We start from the raw sequence: 19,622 nt of genomic DNA on the forward strand, positions 1-19,622 counted from the left end.
AATTCACACAGGAGAGAAACCGTACCACTGTACTGAATGCTGGAAGAGATTCACTCAGTTAGGAAAGCTTAAACAACACCAGCGAGTTCACACAGGAGAGAAACCGCACCAGTGTAATAAATGTGGGAAGAGCTTTGCTGCATTAGGAAGCCTTAAAAGGCACCAGCAAGTTCACACAGGAGAGAAACCGTACCACTGTAATGAATGTGGAAAGCTCTTTGCTTTATTGGGAAGCCTTAAAGCACACCAGCAGATTCACACAGGAGAGAAACCGTACGAATGTAGTCGATGTGGGAAGAGATTCGCTCGATTAGGAAAGCTTAAACAACACCAGCGAGTTCACACAGGAGAGAAACCGCACCAGTGTGATGCGTGTGGAAAGGGCTTCACTCAGTTAGGAAATCTTAGAAGACACCAGCAAGCTCACACAAGAGAGAAACCACAGTGAATTCTGAAATCTTCAAAGACACCAACAATCGCACGAGAGAAAATCCCCAGCATTGTAATGAATGTGAGAAGAGCTTCTGTCGATAGACACGACTTAAATCGCATAGCGAAGTGACATAGTGAAACTTACTGCGCTGAATGTGGTTAATGGTTAACCCTTATCAGTCCATTTATTCTCACAAGCGCTCTTTATTTTACATGCGTTATTTTAAATATTTATTTTTCAGGGTAAAACAGGTATAAAAAGTCCTGCATAGCAAAAGGACGACAGTACTGCATCTCCAGCCAAGCCCCACCCTTTGCTCACTGTATTTTTCACATACCTCTTTATAGACGTGCGTACTGATAAATCCTCTCCTGATCACTCGTTTTATCACCAGTCTCCTCAATAATGCGATCCAAGTCATTATGTTATTCTCAAAAAACTCTGCAAATGTCTGATATTCTTTGAACGCTGGATGCGGAAGCAGCTCCCTGCTTTGTCTGTGTCCTTGTTATCTCTCTGGTGCAGGGGCTATCTGTATTGTTCAGGTACGCCCCCTTTTTTTTTCGGCTCCTGTCAGTCTCACTCGGCCATTGAACGGTTCTCGGCTTTTTCCTGAGATAAAACGACTGGAGACCTGCTGCAGTGCAGACAGGAGACAAGCTGCAGTGCTGCGGACTCTCGTTTGTTCCTTATAAGACTTCGTCTCTGCTGCTTATTTGATGTTCAGACACTGGGTCCCATAGAGGTCCCCAGCCTGTGTGTGTAATTGAATACAGATACAAAGGAGGAGGGGGAAGTTATCCTACCTGTTAATCCTTTTAAGGAATCTGACAGCAAGACGTTTAATGACTGAATCCTATTGGAAGATTTGGTGACAGCCCTCACATTGTAAAGAGTATTGGAAACGCCTCTGCACACTTCAGTTTAGTTTCTTGGCCAAAAGTGAAGACCATCAATTAAGGCACAAGAAAGAAAGCAGTGACTTTGTAGTTTTCTCTTCTAGGATTACTGCTTGTTTCCTGGAAACCACCTGCCTATAAAGGAGGAAGAGGATCTACAGGACAGTTGTGAACTTTCTCTCAGACTTTTTCCATTTTATTTAAGTTTTTTTTTCCATCTTATTCCATCTTTTAAAATGTTTGACCCTATTAAAAACACATACAAGTATATTCTTAGTTTGGGTTTTGTATATATTGGCATACACAGTAGATGCAGTTTATTAGCAACCCTGATAACAAACAACCTTCGGTTATTAACATTTTCCCAGGAACCAATCCCATCCCGTCGACCTTAATGTTAATGGAATTCTGATATTAGCAACTGCGCTCCTCTTATTGACAGCTTTGTTACTGCCAGTGCTGCAGAGCGCACTTGCATGATTTATGCACATACTTCATGCAGCTTTTACAACACACTGACTTCCAAACTGCGTGTTTCTGGCGGACTGAGGCAGAATCGTGGCTTTGAAACTGGATACGAAGTTACTGCATGCAAAACTGAGATGGATTTACAGCGGGAGGTGGTACGTTGTGAAAAGCAGACAACGTTGGGCATTTGATTTTAAATGTGTTCGCTAGAATTGATTGCACCTACAACACATTTTTCATGTGTGCTTTACTCATTGTAAGGACAGTCGTAGTACGTCGCTGTGTGGCACTATTTAAGCCTACTCTTTTTTTTTACCTGTGAAATAAACAGTTCTATGTTTGGATATTTTGTGTTACTCATTTTTTAATCTAAAACACATGCATTTCAGTGCCATATTTGTACAACTGCAGTATATATTGTTCCATATAAATACACTTGAAAACTGTTTTTTTTTCTCTTATTGGCAACTTTTGATTAATTAACTCTTTGCAGGGAACCGAGAGGTTATTAATAAGTGTCATCTACTGTACTTTGTGTCCCAGTTTGTGTATTTGTGAATGAAATAGAAGGCAATCATTGAGACTTGGATATCTGACCTTTCCTTTCCAAACTAAGTCAGCTATGTGTTTAGCCAATCTTACTACATAGTGTACTGCAAGATTAATATAACGACTTTCATATGGAGGACAAATCCGTTTTGAGAAGCCACCGCACCCCCTAACCAATTTCAGGATGTAACCAAACAGATACGTAGAAAAGCAAAGTTTAAGAACGGCAGTATAGTAGGTAACAATTTTGGTAGTGTATTTTTAATTTAATTGTTTAACTAAACAACGATGGGAGAAAATGGCAACCCGCTCATTAGAATGCAGGGGGTAGTTCGGGCTGAAGAGGGTCAATATTTGTAAAAATCAATCGGAATCAATTTGTTTTGTTTACCACATCGCAGAGAGGACTTACAATACAATTCAACGAGCCACAAACTTTGAGTATAATCTTACATTCTCCACATGAAGCATAGTCAGAGAAGAGTTACATAACTTGTGATAAGTAACTTTTAATGAACTTCGATAAGTAATTGAAAAGTTACAATTACCTCATGGTGTACAGCTATTGACAAAAATGTTGCATGACCCTATATACAGGGGTGAAATTCAACAAAAAAGTGCAGGTACTCGAATGCACAGCTGGGTGAAAACAGTTTAAAAACTGGGACAATTTGAGTGCCAATGAATGAATACTTTTAAAATGTATACATACTGGTAGACGATACATTTATAAATGGGTCATTCTGCAGAAGAAAGGGGGGCAAATTGGGGTTCCAAAGAATTGAGAAATTGATGCAATATTTTTTTTAGGAAAACAACCAGAATTAAATAATAAAACATCTTATCTGCATGTAAGATAATTCAGCCGAGCTGAAATGTTCACGTATTTCTAAAATCTTTTTGTTCACATTTCTTTTAGCACATAAGTCTGTCATTACTGTAACACAACCAAAAACTTGTACGAAGAGAAATCGACACCAAACTGATCAGGCACTATAACATTACACATTAGTGAAAATATTTAATTCTTCAAAAGATAAACTTTGATTTTCATATTTACTGACTAATAAAATTACAGTTAAACTTAGTTTTGGCATCAGGTTTTGTACTGATATTTGTAATGAATAAATATGTTCATAATGATTCAAAGCATACCAAACTTTAATATATATATATATATATATATATATATATATATATATATATACTTTTTCCTATCTTCCACTCCTGCTAATGCTACTGCAGTTTTATTTACTAAAATAACTATTGTTAATGTAACGACACAAGGATTTAAACAGTGATTTAAAATAAACCTATAAAGAAATAAACCATTTATAATGACACTACACAGGTTCAAAAATATTGTTTCTTGGAAATCGTAAAACACATTGAGGCTGATGTAAGGATAGGTGCAGTGCAAACAATTCCCCAACAATCACCCTTAAAGATTAACACAGAATACAAATAATTATGCACATTTGTTCAATTTTAATGAAAGAAGTATATCTAGTATAGTAATTAACCATATTTTATGTTTTATTTTTACTGTGATGGTTATGTATTTAATCACACACAGATCAGTGTAATCTAAAGCATACAGAGATGATAATGAACAAGTGTCAATATTACGATTAAATACATAACACATGAAAAAAAAATACATGGGTGGCAATTTCACCAAAGGTGGCGCATTTTGGCAATTATATCTGCCACAAATTACTGCCGGTAGCAAATTCTGGCAGTACAGCAGCGACAAAAAAAATAAAATATCCCGTGCACGGTGGCCTTAACTTATGGTTTCTGTCTTTAGTCGATCTGAAGACTTCAGTTTCACAGACCTAAACTGCGCCCTAAGCTTCAGCCTGCAAATCTATCATAAAGCCGAGAGACGAAACTGGCACCATATGGGATCCGCAGCGGCGCCTCGGACCCTAAAAACACAACGCGGTCGGAGCCAAGATAGCGGACTGTGGAGCCCAGTTTCACAGCCTCAGCCTCGCCGCGATCCCTCCCTCCCTTCCCCAGGGGAGCTCAGCCGGCTGGGTTCAGAGGCTTTCTGCAGCCAGTAATGTGCCACAATTACGCAGGGCACGACTACCACTACTGACGCTTTCATTTCGCTCCAGGAAATTGAAACGTTGCTTAGTTTATGCAGATAAGAGGTGATCACAGCTACTGCTTTGTATTCATTTCTGTGGAAAGTTGTGTCCCCCCCCCAAAAATCCTTCCGTTTATTAGCTGCATTGAGATCTGAAACAAAGAGTCAATTTTCTGTTTTATTTAAGGACTCGGACAGACTGCAGCGAGAAGGTTACTCCTTGGAAAAGTAAAACGAGTCTGGCTGTTTGTTTGCTTTCTTTATCGCAGCAGGAGTGCTGATTTTATGTGCATGTTAATTATCCAGTAAATGAATACCAAATATACTCGAGTCTCAATCTAAACTCAGCGAGGATGGACTTCAGCGTGTCCGTTTCGCTCTTGCAAGACGAGCTCGGCTCTGCCATCGAGCACGCAGTGAAAGCGGCTGTAGACACCGTCTTGTGGGAAATCACAAGAGTTGTGGGCAGTAAATTGAACGAGTTTCAGATTGCAATGGCTGGGAAGGAGAAAGAGAATGAAAGGCTGAAGCTGAGATTGGAAATATCAGAGAGCGAGTTGAAAGCGGTGCGGGAATGCATGAGCGCTGCAGATGCGGACAGTAACCAACCTCTCAGAAACATGAACCCCGACTGGAGTGAACAAGACTGCCGCAGGAACGGGAACCGGGGACTATTACAAGGTGAAATTGATCTTGATGGTATTGCATGGTCATTCCAACTCTTTAAATAACTTATCTGGTAATAACTCCACTCTACTGTCCTAAGATTACCCCAGTCTGTTTAATTCTCTAGACGATAAGAAAGTACGAGTTTATGTCATCTAGATTTAAGATTTAAATGCGTATTCTACAAACTACAAGAAAGTGCTAGTCTGTATTGGTAAACATAGACCAGTCTAATTAAGAGAATTGAATGGCTATCATTCTGGTAAAGTGATATTTTGTATGGAGTAGACTGTAGTTAGTAAATAAAACATATTGCAGAGGGTTGGGATAATGATTTGTGACCTTTTGATATCCATGGGATTAAACAGTTTTGTTGTAAACAAACATCCATGCAAAATAAATACAAACACGATTCGCATTGTAATACAGGCATGCAGTGAAGTGTTTTTAGCGCCCTTAAACTGGGTTACCACGATAAATTTGCATTTATTTGCCAGATTTCCAGCAGTGATCCTGTGCATTTACCGTGTTTTAATATGCGGTATCATACCTCACTGCTTCAGTATGCAGCAGTAAGTTTGCAGTGCATTTCTCAATGGTAAACGTTTATAAGAGCTGTACTAACTGTTAGTGGATTAGGGTTCAGTAAATATTAATTCAGCAAGGGCGAGTAACACTGCAGATGAATCGTGTTTGTATTTATTTTGCATGGATGTTTGTTTTAAATCCATTATAACAATAAACTAATTTGACTGGCATACAAAATGCGTAATACATAAAAAAAAAAAAAATACAATAGAAAACACAATGAAAACAGTTTCAGTGTTGATCTATAGACTGTATTCATTTGTTCACATAACTGGTATGCACATACGCATGCGAACCAATAAAGAAAAATATGCACTTACATAAAGTTTAAGGGGTGAGGCTGTGACGATGTTTGAGAGCGGTTACATTTAAATGCGAGTTTTAAAAAAAATACATTTACTTAACTATTTTACTTAAGAGAATACATGTTCTGTCCCCAGATATATCCTTATATAAATACTGTTGTGTGCCGCCAAGCTGACATGTTCAACAAGATTATTGAAGGAGTGTTTGGGTTTTTGCTTTTCAATCCCCAGGGTATGGCGGTAGGGTATTGAAATGATTAAAAAAAAAAAAAGAATGCGCGATGATTTGTTAATTGTAATAACCAGCAATCGGGACTCGCACTTCACTTAAACTTTCAGAAATTATTGCTGTGGTGTCGCTGGTGTGAAAATTACAATGGTGCTACTGCTATGATTGTTCAGGGTTTCCATGCTCGGGTTTAAATGCTGTTACGGGTTATAAGATTTAGGTATCATATAATAATAATGTGTTATGTACTGCAAAAATGATTCCCAGTCTCTTCCATAGGTAGTAACACCTGTGAACATACTTCCTCTTTCTTGCTGCAGGGCAGGTGGCCCTTATAAGGGATGGAAAGATACTGACTGTCAGCTAGAAACAGGAAGTTCTCTTTGTTTAGCAACTGCAAGCTGCATCTGTGGCACTTCACAGAAATGTCACCGGGTTGGTTAGAATAGGTCTAATTTTAGGACGCTTGCAATTTAGATCAGTTGCTACTGTTGCATGTGATTGGTCTCATCTTAATTTTCCAAGCTGCTGCTATTCAACGTATACTGAGTTAAGCTTCTGTGATTGGCTCGCAATGACTGTAGGTTACCAGGTATATATCACGCTTACTGGCTCTGCGTAGTCAGGGGATAGCTTGGTATTCCTAAACACCTGCCTGTGTTGAGCGTGCTCTCGGGTTTGCCAACTTGTTCACTCAATCTTGTTTGCTCTACTGAGTCTCTGTCTTACGAGAGTTTGAGGTGTAAACTTCCACGACGTCTCTCAAACTGCCATCGCAATTGTGTGACCTGTTGGAGGAGGGGCTTGAGCTAGACAGGGACCTGGGTGTTGACCCCTAATGTTAAAATATATGTGAACCCCTGACTATATTACAGCTTACAAAATAGTAGAGGTAATTTCCCCTTGGCTCTATTGAAGTGGGCTTACAAATTCCTGTACAACATGTTAACATTGCACCTGAAAATAAATCACATGAAGAGTGCATGATTAGTCAAATATACATACATTTATTGATTTTATTTTAATAATTGTACCATTAATATACAGTTCCCAGAGTAGATTTACCTTACCACCCTCTGTAAACAATTTAAAAACGACGACATGCAGGGTACGTATAGAATATTATTGCAATGAAATGTATGAGTCAGTTGAAAAGAAAATGCTTTTAAAATTCCAGTCTGACACCTACAGATAATTTAGAGGGGTCTACAGGAGTTGTATATTTTATGGTCCAAGCTATTTATTGTTACTGTTAGATTTGAGGCTATGACTCTTTGACTATAAAGGTTATACAGCTACATGTCATATTTGAAATGAAGCTGTACATACTAGGCTTCCAAAAGAAAGTGAAACTCACCCTGTTCTATAAAGATAACAAAAACCACAGAAGGAGATGCTTTTTAGACAAAAAAAAAACATTTATTGTTTGTAAAAATATTTTAGCATGGCCAACTCAAATCTAACAGTGTACAATGAGTAGGGAACATTGACTTTTTTGAACAAACTGGATAATAAATAAAGGAACTATAGTCGTATATACAGAAGGGACCAAAAGCAACCAAAGAAATGATTAATTGAAAATGTGCAAAAGAAAATAAAAACACATTAAAATGATTCCTCCCAGAGAGCCTGATCGTGTGGCTCATGATGGGGCTGTTTGCTGTGTTCACTGTGTCTTGAAAGGTCAGCATGGTCGCATAACCTAACTCTGACAGCTCTTGTGCATCCGCAAACATGAAAGACACATTTATAAGAAAATAGGTCCTTGTGCCTTCGATGTCGCCGTTTCTCTTATTTTGTAAAGATTTTTTGTGAAAATGTTTGTTTGCTGCACGAGGTAGGTCCGTCTTAGAGCGCAGCAGCAACATTGCAAAACACTCGCTTTCACAGATATCTCCCTACGTAGACATCTACCGAGTATACAAGTAGGACCTGCTTTTGAACTCTGACTCTCCCCTTTCCCATGGCAAAAATATAAAACGTGGAAATGTGGCTGGGGGTGTAATGTTTTATTTTTTTTTAAATTAAATGTATTTCATCTTGAATTTGAGGCATTGTTTCCAACCAGGATAAAGTAACTTGACCCACTATTTAGTTTTAAAATACATTTAAAAAATAGATAAATAAGCACCTTGCAAGTTGTGTCAATGTAATGACCCAGTGACATCTCTCAGTATAATTCTGACAAGGGGCTGGCTTTGTAGAGGAACCTGGCTAGTAAGTAAGAGATATAATTGTGTACAGTTTTCTTCCCCACAGATCCCACAGAGAGCCGTGCTGTACCTAAATCTGCAGCACAGGAGGGGCCAAGGATAGAAGCAGTTTACACACAAGAGGAGTCCTTTGACCAGGAGTGGTGTGCGAGTCTAAAGCAGGTTACAGAGCTGGCGTGTGTTAAAGATGAAGAGGTCCCTCCACTGGAATGTGTTCCTGTTAAAGAGGAATTCATAGAACAGGAATGTGTCCCCATCGCAGAGGAAGATCCTACTGAAAATAATGCCTGCGCACTTGAGGAGAACAACAAGCTGGGGTCCAGCCTGCGTGATGATCGTCCACCTGAATGTGAACTGGGGTTTAGAGGTAATTATACAAAACAAGAAACATTGAGCTTAACCTTGCAGAAATTAGTTACTAAATTGTAGAAGTGTGCTGAAGATTAACATTTTTGGTAGTTCCAGCTGAATTTAACCTAACCACTATGTCAGTGGCCTGCAAGTTGCAACACTACTGTCCTTGCTACTGTGACCCCTGCTAGATGTGCACCCACTATCATACCTGTTTCAAATGCTATTGTATCTTTGCCTTTCCCTGTCTCTGGTAGACTGTTTGCAGTTGTGCTGCTCCCACAGCTTTATAGTGGTGCTGGGATCACATGTCTCATCAGTGGGTGATGCCAAATCCAGCCGGGTTGCTAAGTGTCAGCAGAAGAAACATTTCAATACAGCACTTGCATGGAAACCTGATCTTATACTTGTATTCCTCATAGTGATATTAAGAGGGGTGGAAATCAGTGGCTGGTAAATGTGAGTGATATTAACCAGAGTGTGTTAATAATCAAAGTGATATTCTCAAGCATTTGTCCTTATTGACACCCATTATATTCTGCATGGCAAATTTAAAGGTCATGATAATAAAAGGAGGCTGGTATTAACAGGAGTGATATTAAGCGGGTTTGACTGTATTCTCATCAGAGTTCACTCTAGGAGTTGGTCATGGTAATGAGGGGGAAGCCCTGCAGAAGAGCCAATGTGTTAGCATGCTGTACGATAACCTTTTGTCTTCTCTTTTGTTTTTTCTCTAGCTGCTAAAGGAAATCTCACAGGAGGGACTCTATTTCTCTGTTCTGATTGTGGGAAGAGTTTCAATCGTTTCTCACAGCTTAAAATCCACCAGCGCGTTCACACAGGAGTGAAACCTTATCACTGCAATGAGTGTGGGAGGAGTTTCACGCAGTTACAGAATTTAAAGAGACACCAGCGTGTTCACACAGGAGAGAAGCCGTATCATTGCACTGAGTGTGGGAAGAGATTCACACAGTTAGGACATCTTCAGTCACACCAGCGCATTCACACACGAGAGAAACGTTATCACTGTGCTAAATGTGAGAAGAGTTTTACATATTTAATTTCCTTGAAAACCCACCAGCGGACTCACACAAAATAAATCTTATCAATGTAATGAATGTCTGAAGAGTTTCAGTCACTTGTCAAACCTTAAAAGACACCATGAAATCCACACAAGAGTGAAACCCTATCCCTGTTTTGAATGCGAGAAGTAGTTCAGGCAGTTGAAGGACACAAGAAAATTCACAGAATTTCAACCACATAAGGACACCTAAACAGTAGGAGTACATCTGACTAAAATACAAAAATATTTAATGAAAACAAAAGAATAAACTTGCTTGACAAATAGTGTTGTGTGTCATTAGTAATTAGAGTCTCTCAGTTTGAACATTACACGATTTATTAGATGTATCTCCCCACTAGTGACCAAGTCTCCAGCTCTTTCAAGTCAGTGCTAAATTTTGGTCAATTCTGAACTTCAAAAAATACTTTTGTTGTCCTGCCCAGGAACCTACAACACTATGAAACCCTCTCTACTGTTTGGGATCAACATCCCCTAAACTAACCTAGTGCTGTTGCTCCCAAAGACCCGGCCTCACAACGACTCTGGGTCCTTGCGACGATCTTGGCTGGGCCGAGGCTCCACAGGTACCGTCTTGCAGTTGAAGGATTCCATAGTAATTAATCCTGCAGAGCAGATGTTGTCCTCGATGTCAACAAAGCGCCCCTCCGTGTAGCAATGTGGTGCAGTTGCCTCAACTGTGGTGCAGATGCCTTTTAAGGTGCAGACAGCCAATGCAGCTTTCTTATCATTCACCCTGAGCCTCAGGGTCTCTTCACTGCTGTTGAAAAAGCTCGCTGTACAGCCATGTGTGTGTACTGGCTAGAACACCAAGTTCTAGCCAGTATGTTATATTATTCATAATCCACCATCTCAGAGACCTGGCATCTATTGATCATATTTCCAAGCAGCCCTGGCGCTTAGAGACCTGGTGAGTATTGGAGACCGGAGATTATTTGAAGTTTTACGGTAAGTGCACATGCTTCAGTCACTCAAGCGTGTCATTGTCAAGGATGAACGATCAGGTGATTAAAAAGAAAACAAGAACATTTTGTCAGTTTCCATCATTTATATATCTTATTTTTTTCGAAAATAAATGTTATAATAGTGATAAGTTTCATTTGATGCTTGATATGTACACACACACACACACACACACACAGTGGTTTTTTATTCAAAGCTGTAGTGATTAAACTGAACACTTGTATAAGAAGTGTCAGCAAAACTTGCAAAGAAAATGTACAAAATGAAATTTACTGGTTGCATAAGAGTACGATATTGAAATGTTTGCCCATTCTTCACAGGGAAATTGCTCCAGTTCTGATAAGTTTGTTGGGGATCATCAATGGACTGCAATCTTCAAGTCTCACCATACATTTTCTGCGATCAAGGAATATCATGAAGTTGTTAATGTGAACTGAAGGAGAAGCAGGGGCAGGAGGTTCTAAGCAATTCCCAAATGCAGTCTTTAAAACCATAGAAACAAAGATTATTAAATTCGGTCATCTTAGTATGGTGGAAATAATTCTACATCTTCAGGAGTGGAAATGCAAAGGATAGTTTGCCCATGTGTGTTTGAACCCTTGCAACAGCCAAATTAACAGCATCCTGAGAGTGTAAACTATAGCCAATGCTTGTCCTTTCTACCAGAGCACTTAAACAAGGAGGTACCAAAACCATTATACAACTTTAAACACAAAACAGTACCAATGAAAAAGCCTCTGGTTCATAGGTGAGAGCCAGTCTAATTGTATGTGCTGTAACCGGGCCGTCACAGTCGCTCGTTGCCCCTTTAAAACAGAATCCAGCACACCGAAATGGAAGTTTTCAAAAGCGCATACACGCTATTTTTAATAAACACTCAAAACACAAAATAAACACCAAGCCCTTACGAGCACTAACTCCACCATTGCAGGTCCCTGACTAACACGCAGGACAGCAAAGCTGTTTACCTGACAGAACACACAAAAAGGCTTTTACACACTACCTTTTTCTTACAGTTGAAAACACCACAGTGTTCACAGTTAAACTCAGACTGCTCTTCACTGTTGCGTGCGTATAAACCTGTAAATCAGCACTCTCACCGAGAGCACTCGCTCTGGGCTTGTGATCGTGTTGTGTTTGTGTGCGTCTTGTTTAGTGGCTTATTATTTTGGGACTGAATCCCGTGGTTTCCCTGAGCGAACAAGGTGTTATTTGTCAGCAAATAAAGAGCTGCTTTTTCACTGTGAACTGTCTTGTGTCTCTCATTCCTGAGCAACGCATCACCACTGCACCCGTACCCACAAGGTCCCAACTTTAAAACCAATTTATCAGTATGGTAATTAAAAGACTCATTGCAGGGGAAGCATCTGAAACGCCATCTTGGGCCAGATGCTTTGCAATGGTAACGGGAGCTGTAGGTAGATCCTCTGGTTTTCCAGTGCTGCTGTTCATCTCTGCTAAGCTTATTTTGTGAGTCAAACAGTGGTGGTTCGTGGTTAGTGGGCGGAATTCGGTAGCTAACTTTCTCTCTGATTTTGCACGACCCTCCAAACCTGCAAAGACATTTTACAAATTCTGTGTGAGTGATACAGTTTTGTTATTTTATAATGAATGTGTTCAATATTAATTTAATTATTGATGCATGTATAGGTGTGTGTATAGGTATGTACATGTATGTGTAGTTTGTATATTCCTATGCGTCTCAGTGATGGTTGTTGATTAGTTTGTATATTCCTATGTGTCTCAGTGATGGTTGTTGGTTAGTTTGTATATTCCTGTGTGTCTCAGTGATGGTTGTTGGTTAGTTTGTATATTCCTATGTGTCTCAGTGATGGTTGTTGGTTAGTTTGTATATTCCTATGTGTCTCAGTGATGGTTGTTGGTTAGTTTGTATATTCCTATGTGTCTCAGTGATGGTTGTTGGTTAGTTTGTATATTCCTAAGTGTCTCAGTGATGGTTGTTGGTTAGTTTGTATATTCCTATGTGTCTCAGTGATGGTTGTTGGTTAGTTTGTATATTCCTAAGTGTCTCAGTGATGGTTGTTGGTTAGTTTGTATATTCCTATGTGTCTCAGTGATGGTTGTTGGTTAGTTTGTATATTCCTATGTGTCTCAGTGATGGTTGTTGGTTAGTTTGTATATTCCTATGTGTCTCAGTGATGGTTGTTGGTTAGTTTGTATATTCCTATGTGTCTCAGTGATGGTTGTTGGTTAGTTTGTATATTCCTATGTGTCTCAGTGATGGTTGTTGGTTGTTTGTATATTCCTATGTGTTAGTTTGTTGGTTAGTATTCCTATGTGTCTCAGTGATGGTTGTTGGTTAGTTTGTATATTCCTATGTGTCTCAGTGATGGTTGTTGGTTAGTTTGTATATTCCTATGTGTCTCAGTGATGGTTGTTGGTTAGTTTGTATATTCCTATGTGTCTCAGTGATGGTTGTTGGTTAGTTTGTATATTCCTATGTGTCTCAGTGATGGTTGTTGGTTAGTTTGTATATTCCTATGTGTCTCAGTGATGGTTGTTGGTTAGTTTGTATATTCCTATGTGTCTCAGTGATGGTTGTTGGTTAGTTTGTATATTCCTAAGTGTCTCAGTGATGGTTGTTGGTTAGTTTGTATATTCCTATGTGTCTCAGTGGTGGTTGTTCGTTGGTTAGTTTGTATATTCTCGTCTGTCTCAGTGATGGTTGGTCGTGGGTTGGGAAGGTTTGGGAACTCCTAAATAATAATAATATATATTATATATATATTTATAATATATAAATAATAATAAGACCAAGCCTCCTTGCAATGGGAAATGTGTTTTTCCAGGTATATGGAAAAATGTACAGAACGCTTGACTTAGAACCTACACTTGCCTCCATCATATCTAAGGGTCTTCATCCCATACAAGGGCTTCATGCCTTCATTATGATCCAGTTATGGTCCCACTGGAGGTTTCACACCAGTGTTGAGAGTAGGGTTATCAGGAAAGAACAAAAACACCAAGAGCCAGGGAGAGGATGCAAATGAGGTCCATTTATTTAAGAGTAATCATACAGTGACTATGCAACAGATTTCATATTATATGAATCTCTGGTTCAAGTCGTCGAGTCCTCTATTCTTCTGCTTCCTTTCCCTTTAGAAAACAAAGAGATGAATCTGTGATGAATCACTGTGCACACTGTGAGACAAACACAGCTTTACTCTTTAACTGTTTGAAAAAAATAATCATGCTTGAAAATAAAACAGAGCGCCCTGCTTCATCTGAGCCAGCCCTTATTCATGCATATTCTGTACCTGAATCATTTCACCAACATTTAAAACAAAACACTTTATTGAATGAATACACATACTGAAGCATTAATAAGATATACCTCTAGTATAGAATGAGATGTGTTACTATATTGTCCAACGTTTGTAATTATATATATATATATATATATATATATATATATATATATATATATATATATATATATATATAATGCTGTTTCTAAAATCTTGTCCAAAATCTCTTATCACTGCACTGCAGTTATAAATCTTAATAAAATCAGTAAAATGCGTTCGCAGAGATCAGAGCGTTGCTCAGGAGGAGCATCATCCTGGGAAAAGTTTAAGTGAGCCCAGTTGAGAATGCATTGCAGTAAAGGTAACTGTGCTGGATTTCATCTTTTAACTCACCTTGGCTCCCAGCTCACGGCTCTTGGTCCTGAGCTTGTTGACCTGGGATTCAGCGATATCAGCGCGCTCCTCACTCTCCTCAAGCTCGTGCTGCACCTTCCTGAACTTAGCCAGGTGGGTGTTGGCTTGTTCCTCCTGAAAGGGAAGCGGAAGACACAGGGTTACACGAATGGGTTCCAATACAAGAGGAAACCTTTGGAAATGGGATCAGTCTTACCCTGCAGCATACGAGGAATAGTTATAGTTATAAAGTTAAAGAAAAACGGTGCTTCGGAAAACAAGGTGTTTCAGATCTCAAGGGTCACTTACAGCTTCCTCAGCCTGCCTCTTGTAAGCCTTCACTTTCAGCTGCAGCTTATCAACCAGATCCTGGAGTCTGGCCACATTCTTCTTGTCTTCCTCACCCTGCAATGAAGTAAATCACAGTAATAATTTACATGACCAATTACTCAACTTAATGCAGCAATAAAGCAAATTCTCAATACGGTCAGACTCAATGCCTTTCTAAATTGTACAGGCAGCAATATATTCACATTCTGCTGGACAGAAAAATAAATTCCATACTTTTGAGAAACTTCTTTTTATGTCACTTTTAAGAATCTAAGAAGGAAAAGGGGTTTCTGAAATATAACATTATAAAAACACGAGGACAGTTTGGGTGTGAGAAGAGGCCATCAAGGCTCATCCCTTCCTGAAGAACAGAATCGAATTGTGTTTTTTTAATGATCCCGGAGTTTTAGATGTTACTCCTTCACCTGAAGAGGGTTAATTCTTTACACCTGTCCTCGTCGCTCGTGCCATTAAGTCCTGGGATCAGCCTAGTTGCCCTTCTCTGTACCTTCAATAACCCCCAATGTGTTCTGAATGTCTGAGCCCAATGCTGCAATGCTGAAGCCTTCACTGTACCTGGTAGCTGAGCTCCTTCACTCTTCTCTCGTATTTACGGACTCCTTTAACCGCATCGACGCCACGTCTCTGCTCGGCTTCAAGCTCGTTCTCCAGCTCGCGCACCTGGAAAGACAAAACGTTCCAAGTTATTCCAAATAGACACCCAAGCTTGAACCTGCAAAGCACTTCTCCAGATGTTCAGCTCACCCTGGTCTCCAGTTTCTGGAGCTGTTTCTTTCCACCCTTCATGGCCAGCTGCTCAGCCTCATCCAGACGGTGGGTGAGGTCCTTCACTGTCTGTTCCAGGTTCTTCTTCATCCTCTCCAGGTGAGAGCTGGTGTCCTGTTCCTTCTTGAGCTCCTCTGCCATCATGGCAGCCTGGTAGTTGAAGGGAAGACATTTAGAGCTGGAGCAGCAGTAGAAGTGGGGGAATTGTAACTGTGAGCCTCAAGGCACGTCTCAGCCAAACAGGTTCTGAACAGAGCGGTAATTATCCCACAGGTAGATGGCATCTAAAAGCTAACAGGACTAGAATCTTGTAACTCATAAATATCGGTCAGCCCAAGAGATCAAGTAAGAAAACTAAAAACATTTAGAAATCTTTTCATTCATATAACAGCATTAATGTCCTGTGCAGCTGTCATTAACTGTAGAAAATGTCCTTGTCATTGTTTAAGTGTTTAGTTTGGGACAGCTAACTGTCTCTTGTGGTTGGCCATTAATACTGAACTGACTGAACATCAAATGCTCAGTGGTGCAGAGCCTCATCCCAGCAGACCACATTGGTCTGAATGTAGGTTTAGAACTGGAGCAAACGAAACCTCCACAGCTTGCAAGGTGAATGTAAAGTAGCAGGATTGTAAACACTCAGCCCCCAATCCAATCGCGTCTATCATTACCCATGAAAAAGACTCACGTCAGTGATGGCTTTCTTGGCTTTTTCTTCCGCATTTCTTGCTTCCTGGATGGTGTCGTCTACTTCGCTCTGCAGCTGGCTAACATCAGACTCGAGCTTCTTCTTGGTGTTGATGAGACTGGTGTTCTGTAACAAGGTAAAGACTGTCAGCTCCCAAAAGCTCATAAACATCGTTTAAAACAAGAATAGAAAACAGCAGCAGCGCAGGAATTCCTTCGGACCTGGGAGTGCAGCAGCTGCACACGCTCGCTGGCGTCAAGGAGCTCCTGTTCAGCCACTTTGCGGCCTCTCTCTATCTGTTCCAGGGCAGCCCTCATCTCTTCAATTTCAGCCTGCATCAGGGTGTTCCTGCGTTCCACCATGGCGAACTGTTCCTTCATGTCTTCCTGTCCTCGGACAGCATCGTCAAGGTGCAGTTGGGCATCCTGGATAGAAAATAGACACCAGTAAAACCATTAGGAAGACCTGTTCACACGTGAAATGAGTGACACTGGCCCTCAAAAGAAAGTCTCCCTACCTTGAGTTGTCCTTGGACGTTCCTCAGTTGTTTCTGAGCTTCAGCTGCTTGGCGGTTGGAGTGACTGAGCTGAATTTCCATTTCATTCAGATCTCCCTCCATCTTCTTCTTCACTCTCAGGGCATCGTTGCGGCTCCTAACTTCAGAGTCGAGAGTGCTCTGCATGGAGTCCACCACTCTCTGACTGTTTCTCTTCAGCTGTTCCAGCTCCTCGTCTTTCTCGGCGATCTTTCTGTCAACCTCAGATTTCACCTGGTTGAGCTCCAGCTGGACACGAAGAATCTTGGACTCCTCATGCTCCAGGGTAGCCTGTTTTATTAAAGATTCAAAGAGATTTAGGAAGCTGCAGAGGAAACTTATCATGGTACAGTTTTACATGAAGTGGCAGAAGTGTTGGAAATATTGAAATGAGAAGGTGTGTGTTTCTAAAGAATTACCTCTGCTTCCTCCAAGGCAGTTTGGATTTCTGACTTTTCGGTTTCAGTCTGCTTCTTTGACTTCTCCAGCTCATGGATAGCCTTTCCACCCTCTCCAATCTGTTCAGTCAGATCAGAGATCTCCTCTACAAGATGGAGAAGAAGATGAGAGACAGGGTTAGAATTGGAATGCAAATATAACCGGGCGCTTTTCATTCACAGCATCCCATTTCAGGTTTAGAGACAACAGTTTTAAATGTTGCTCCTCCATGATTCAGAATGCTCTATCAGAATTGCACTAGTGCTCTGAAATCGGGACTCACGCTGTAAATTCTTGTTCTCCCGTTTAAGGGTTTCAAGGTTGTCCAAAGTTTCTTCATAGGAGTTCTTCATTTTGAAGAGCTCAGTGCCGAGAGAGCGAGCCTCTTTCAGTGCAGCCTCCAGCTCTGCCTGGCCTTCTTCAAACTTCTGCTTCCACTCAGCAAGAACCTGAAAAAATACAGCTCATAAATATACATCAAGATTTTTCTTTGTTACTAACTTTGAGCCAGACAGCAATATTTCGACCAGATGCCCTTTATTCGTTTAGATTTTAATAACCATCTTTTGCGTACCTTGTCGAAGTTTCTCTGCTTCTTGTCGAGAGCAGAGGCTTGTGCATTTGCTCTTTCTACATCAACCATGAGATCTTCCACTTCACCCTGAAGCCTCTGTTTGGTTTTTTCCAGAGAGGCACACTTTGAGTTCACAGCCTCAATGTGTTCCTCAGCATCTTGAAGGCGCTGTACCAGCTTTTTCCTGGGAATGAGCGTTCGTGTTTAGAAAAGGGAGCAGAGAATGAACGCACTGAAATGTACACAAAGTAAAGTGTGGTTATTTACTTTGCTTCTTCAAGCTCCTCCGTGCGTTGGATGGCATCAGTTTCGTATTTTGTTCTCCACTGAGCCACCTCGCTGTTAGCCTTGGACATTGCACGCTGCAGCTCAGCCTTGGCTTCCTGCTCCTCCTCAAATTGCTCCCGAAGCAGGTCACAGTCATGGCGGGCAGATTGCACACTGTGAGCCAGGGCATTCTTAGCCTTTAAAGAACGATGGAAATATTACAATAAAAAACATGCAATGCTAAAGACTACAACAGCATATATGAAAAGATTACAGCATACAAATATTGAGTGGAGTTGAGTCTTATACTGGAAACCTGTTGCCCTGAGGCTGAGAATGTGAGACAGTGGGCTTTACTGCTCTCTTGAAGTGGTTTGTTCTATTGTAAGGTGAAATCTGAAGTCTCTAGCTGTGTTATTACACTTGCATTTATTAAACTCTTATTAAAATGATTCATCCTGAGAAATCTGGGACGATATGGCTGGTCTGTTATTTTGTTTATTGTGGGGGTGTCCACAGGGGGCACTATTGATCGCTGTTGACTATAGATCATTCGGTGAACAGCATAGACTATTGGAGACGTCACCCTGCATTCGTCAGTTGGCATGGTATCAATCTACAGGTTTTATAAAATGACCTTTTAAAAGCATGTCTAAGGTGTGGAAACACTATGTAATAGAATAATGGCAGTATTACCTTTGATTCTTCCTCCAGCTGCCTCTTGAGCTCCTCAGTTTGCTGAGTGAAAGCCTGTTTGCCCCTCGTCAGCTGAGAAATTAAAGATTCCTTCTCTTCCAGCTGGCGAGAGAATTCACCTGAAACAAAAGCATGGAGAGTTTTCAAGGACGCTCTTTCTTCTGCTGTGCTGTCAATTCTGTTGCATCAGGCAGCGAGTACCGGCTTACCATTCTCCGTCAGAAGACGTGCTTTTTGCGTACTGATGTCATTGATCTGACGCATGTTCTCGTCGTTCTTGGTCTTAATCTCACTGTGCTGGTCCTCCAGAGAACGGCACATCTTCTCCAGGTTAGCCTTTAGTTAAAAGATTAAAAAGATTGGTGTACATGAACACAATCCTATAGGCTTGTCCTGAGAGAGCGCATGCACACACACACACACACACACACACATACATGTTTACTGTACCTTGGTTTTGGCTACAGATTCCATGTTGCTGGAGAGGTCGTCGAGTTCCATTTTCAATTCACTCTTTTCCTTCTCGAGCTTCTGTTTCACACGCTGGAGGTTGTCGATCTGTTCTCCCAGTTCAGCCACGCTGTCGGCTTGCTTTTTGCGAAGAGCAGCGGCAGTAGCTTCATGCTGCAGAGTGGACTCCTCTAGATCACGCCTGAGCTTCTGAAACTCAGCTTCACGTTTCTTGTTCATTTCAATCTGAGCTGAAGTTGCACCGCCGGCTTCCTCAAGCCTTTCACTGATCTCTTCAAGTTCCCTGGAAAGATCAGCTCTTTGCTTTTCAATCTTTGCCCGAGACGCTCGTT

At 40.7% G+C, this 19,622-nt stretch overlaps 3 protein-coding genes across 3 annotated transcripts in view; 2 read left to right on the forward strand and 1 right to left on the reverse strand.

Annotated features, from left to right (window-relative positions):
* The window catches only part of LOC121305947 (zinc finger protein 501-like), a 4,547-nt gene extending 3,787 nt beyond the window's left edge, over window positions 1–760 (forward strand). Inside the window, exon 3 of the mRNA XM_041237647.1 lies at window positions 1–760. Within this exon, the coding sequence (XP_041093581.1) occupies window positions 1–448 (448 nt within the window). The 3' untranslated portion in view covers window positions 449–760.
* LOC121305934 (zinc finger protein OZF-like) overlaps window positions 1–19,622 on the forward strand; it is a 73,574-nt gene that overhangs the window by 35,301 nt on the left and 18,651 nt on the right. The gene's annotated exons all lie outside the window — the stretch shown is intronic.
* LOC121305924 (myosin heavy chain, fast skeletal muscle-like) lies at window positions 14,497–19,604 on the reverse strand. Its single transcript, XM_041237583.1, has 14 exons — window positions 19,270–19,604; window positions 19,029–19,155; window positions 18,820–18,938; window positions 18,124–18,320; window positions 17,857–18,040; window positions 17,566–17,731; window positions 17,264–17,388; window positions 16,827–17,135; window positions 16,531–16,734; window positions 16,310–16,435; window positions 15,601–15,771; window positions 15,412–15,516; window positions 14,815–14,910; window positions 14,497–14,640 (listed from the first exon to the last, which is right to left on the reverse strand). Exons 1-14 carry the CDS (start codon window positions 19,507–19,509, stop codon window positions 14,497–14,499), a joined length of 2,313 nt encoding a protein of 770 aa, XP_041093517.1. The 5' UTR covers window positions 19,510–19,604.

The sequence above is a fragment of the Polyodon spathula genome, chromosome 45, assembly GCF_017654505.1.
Source record: "Polyodon spathula isolate WHYD16114869_AA chromosome 45, ASM1765450v1, whole genome shotgun sequence".
NCBI lineage: Eukaryota > Metazoa > Chordata > Actinopteri > Acipenseriformes > Polyodontidae > Polyodon > Polyodon spathula.

Coding starts and splice junctions, on each gene's coding strand:
- LOC121305924 (XM_041237583.1), bottom strand. CDS start 19,509: ATGAACAAGAAACGTGAAGCTGAGTTTCAGAAGCTCAGGCGTGATCTA. Junction 18,939..19,028: donor ACGTCTTCTGACGGAGAATG/GTAAGCCGGTAC, acceptor CTTTTGTTTCAG/GTGAATTCTCTCGCCAGCTG. Junction 17,389..17,565: donor GGAGAACAAGAATTTACAGC/GTGAGTCCCGAT, acceptor TCCATCTTGTAG/AGGAGATCTCTGATCTGACT.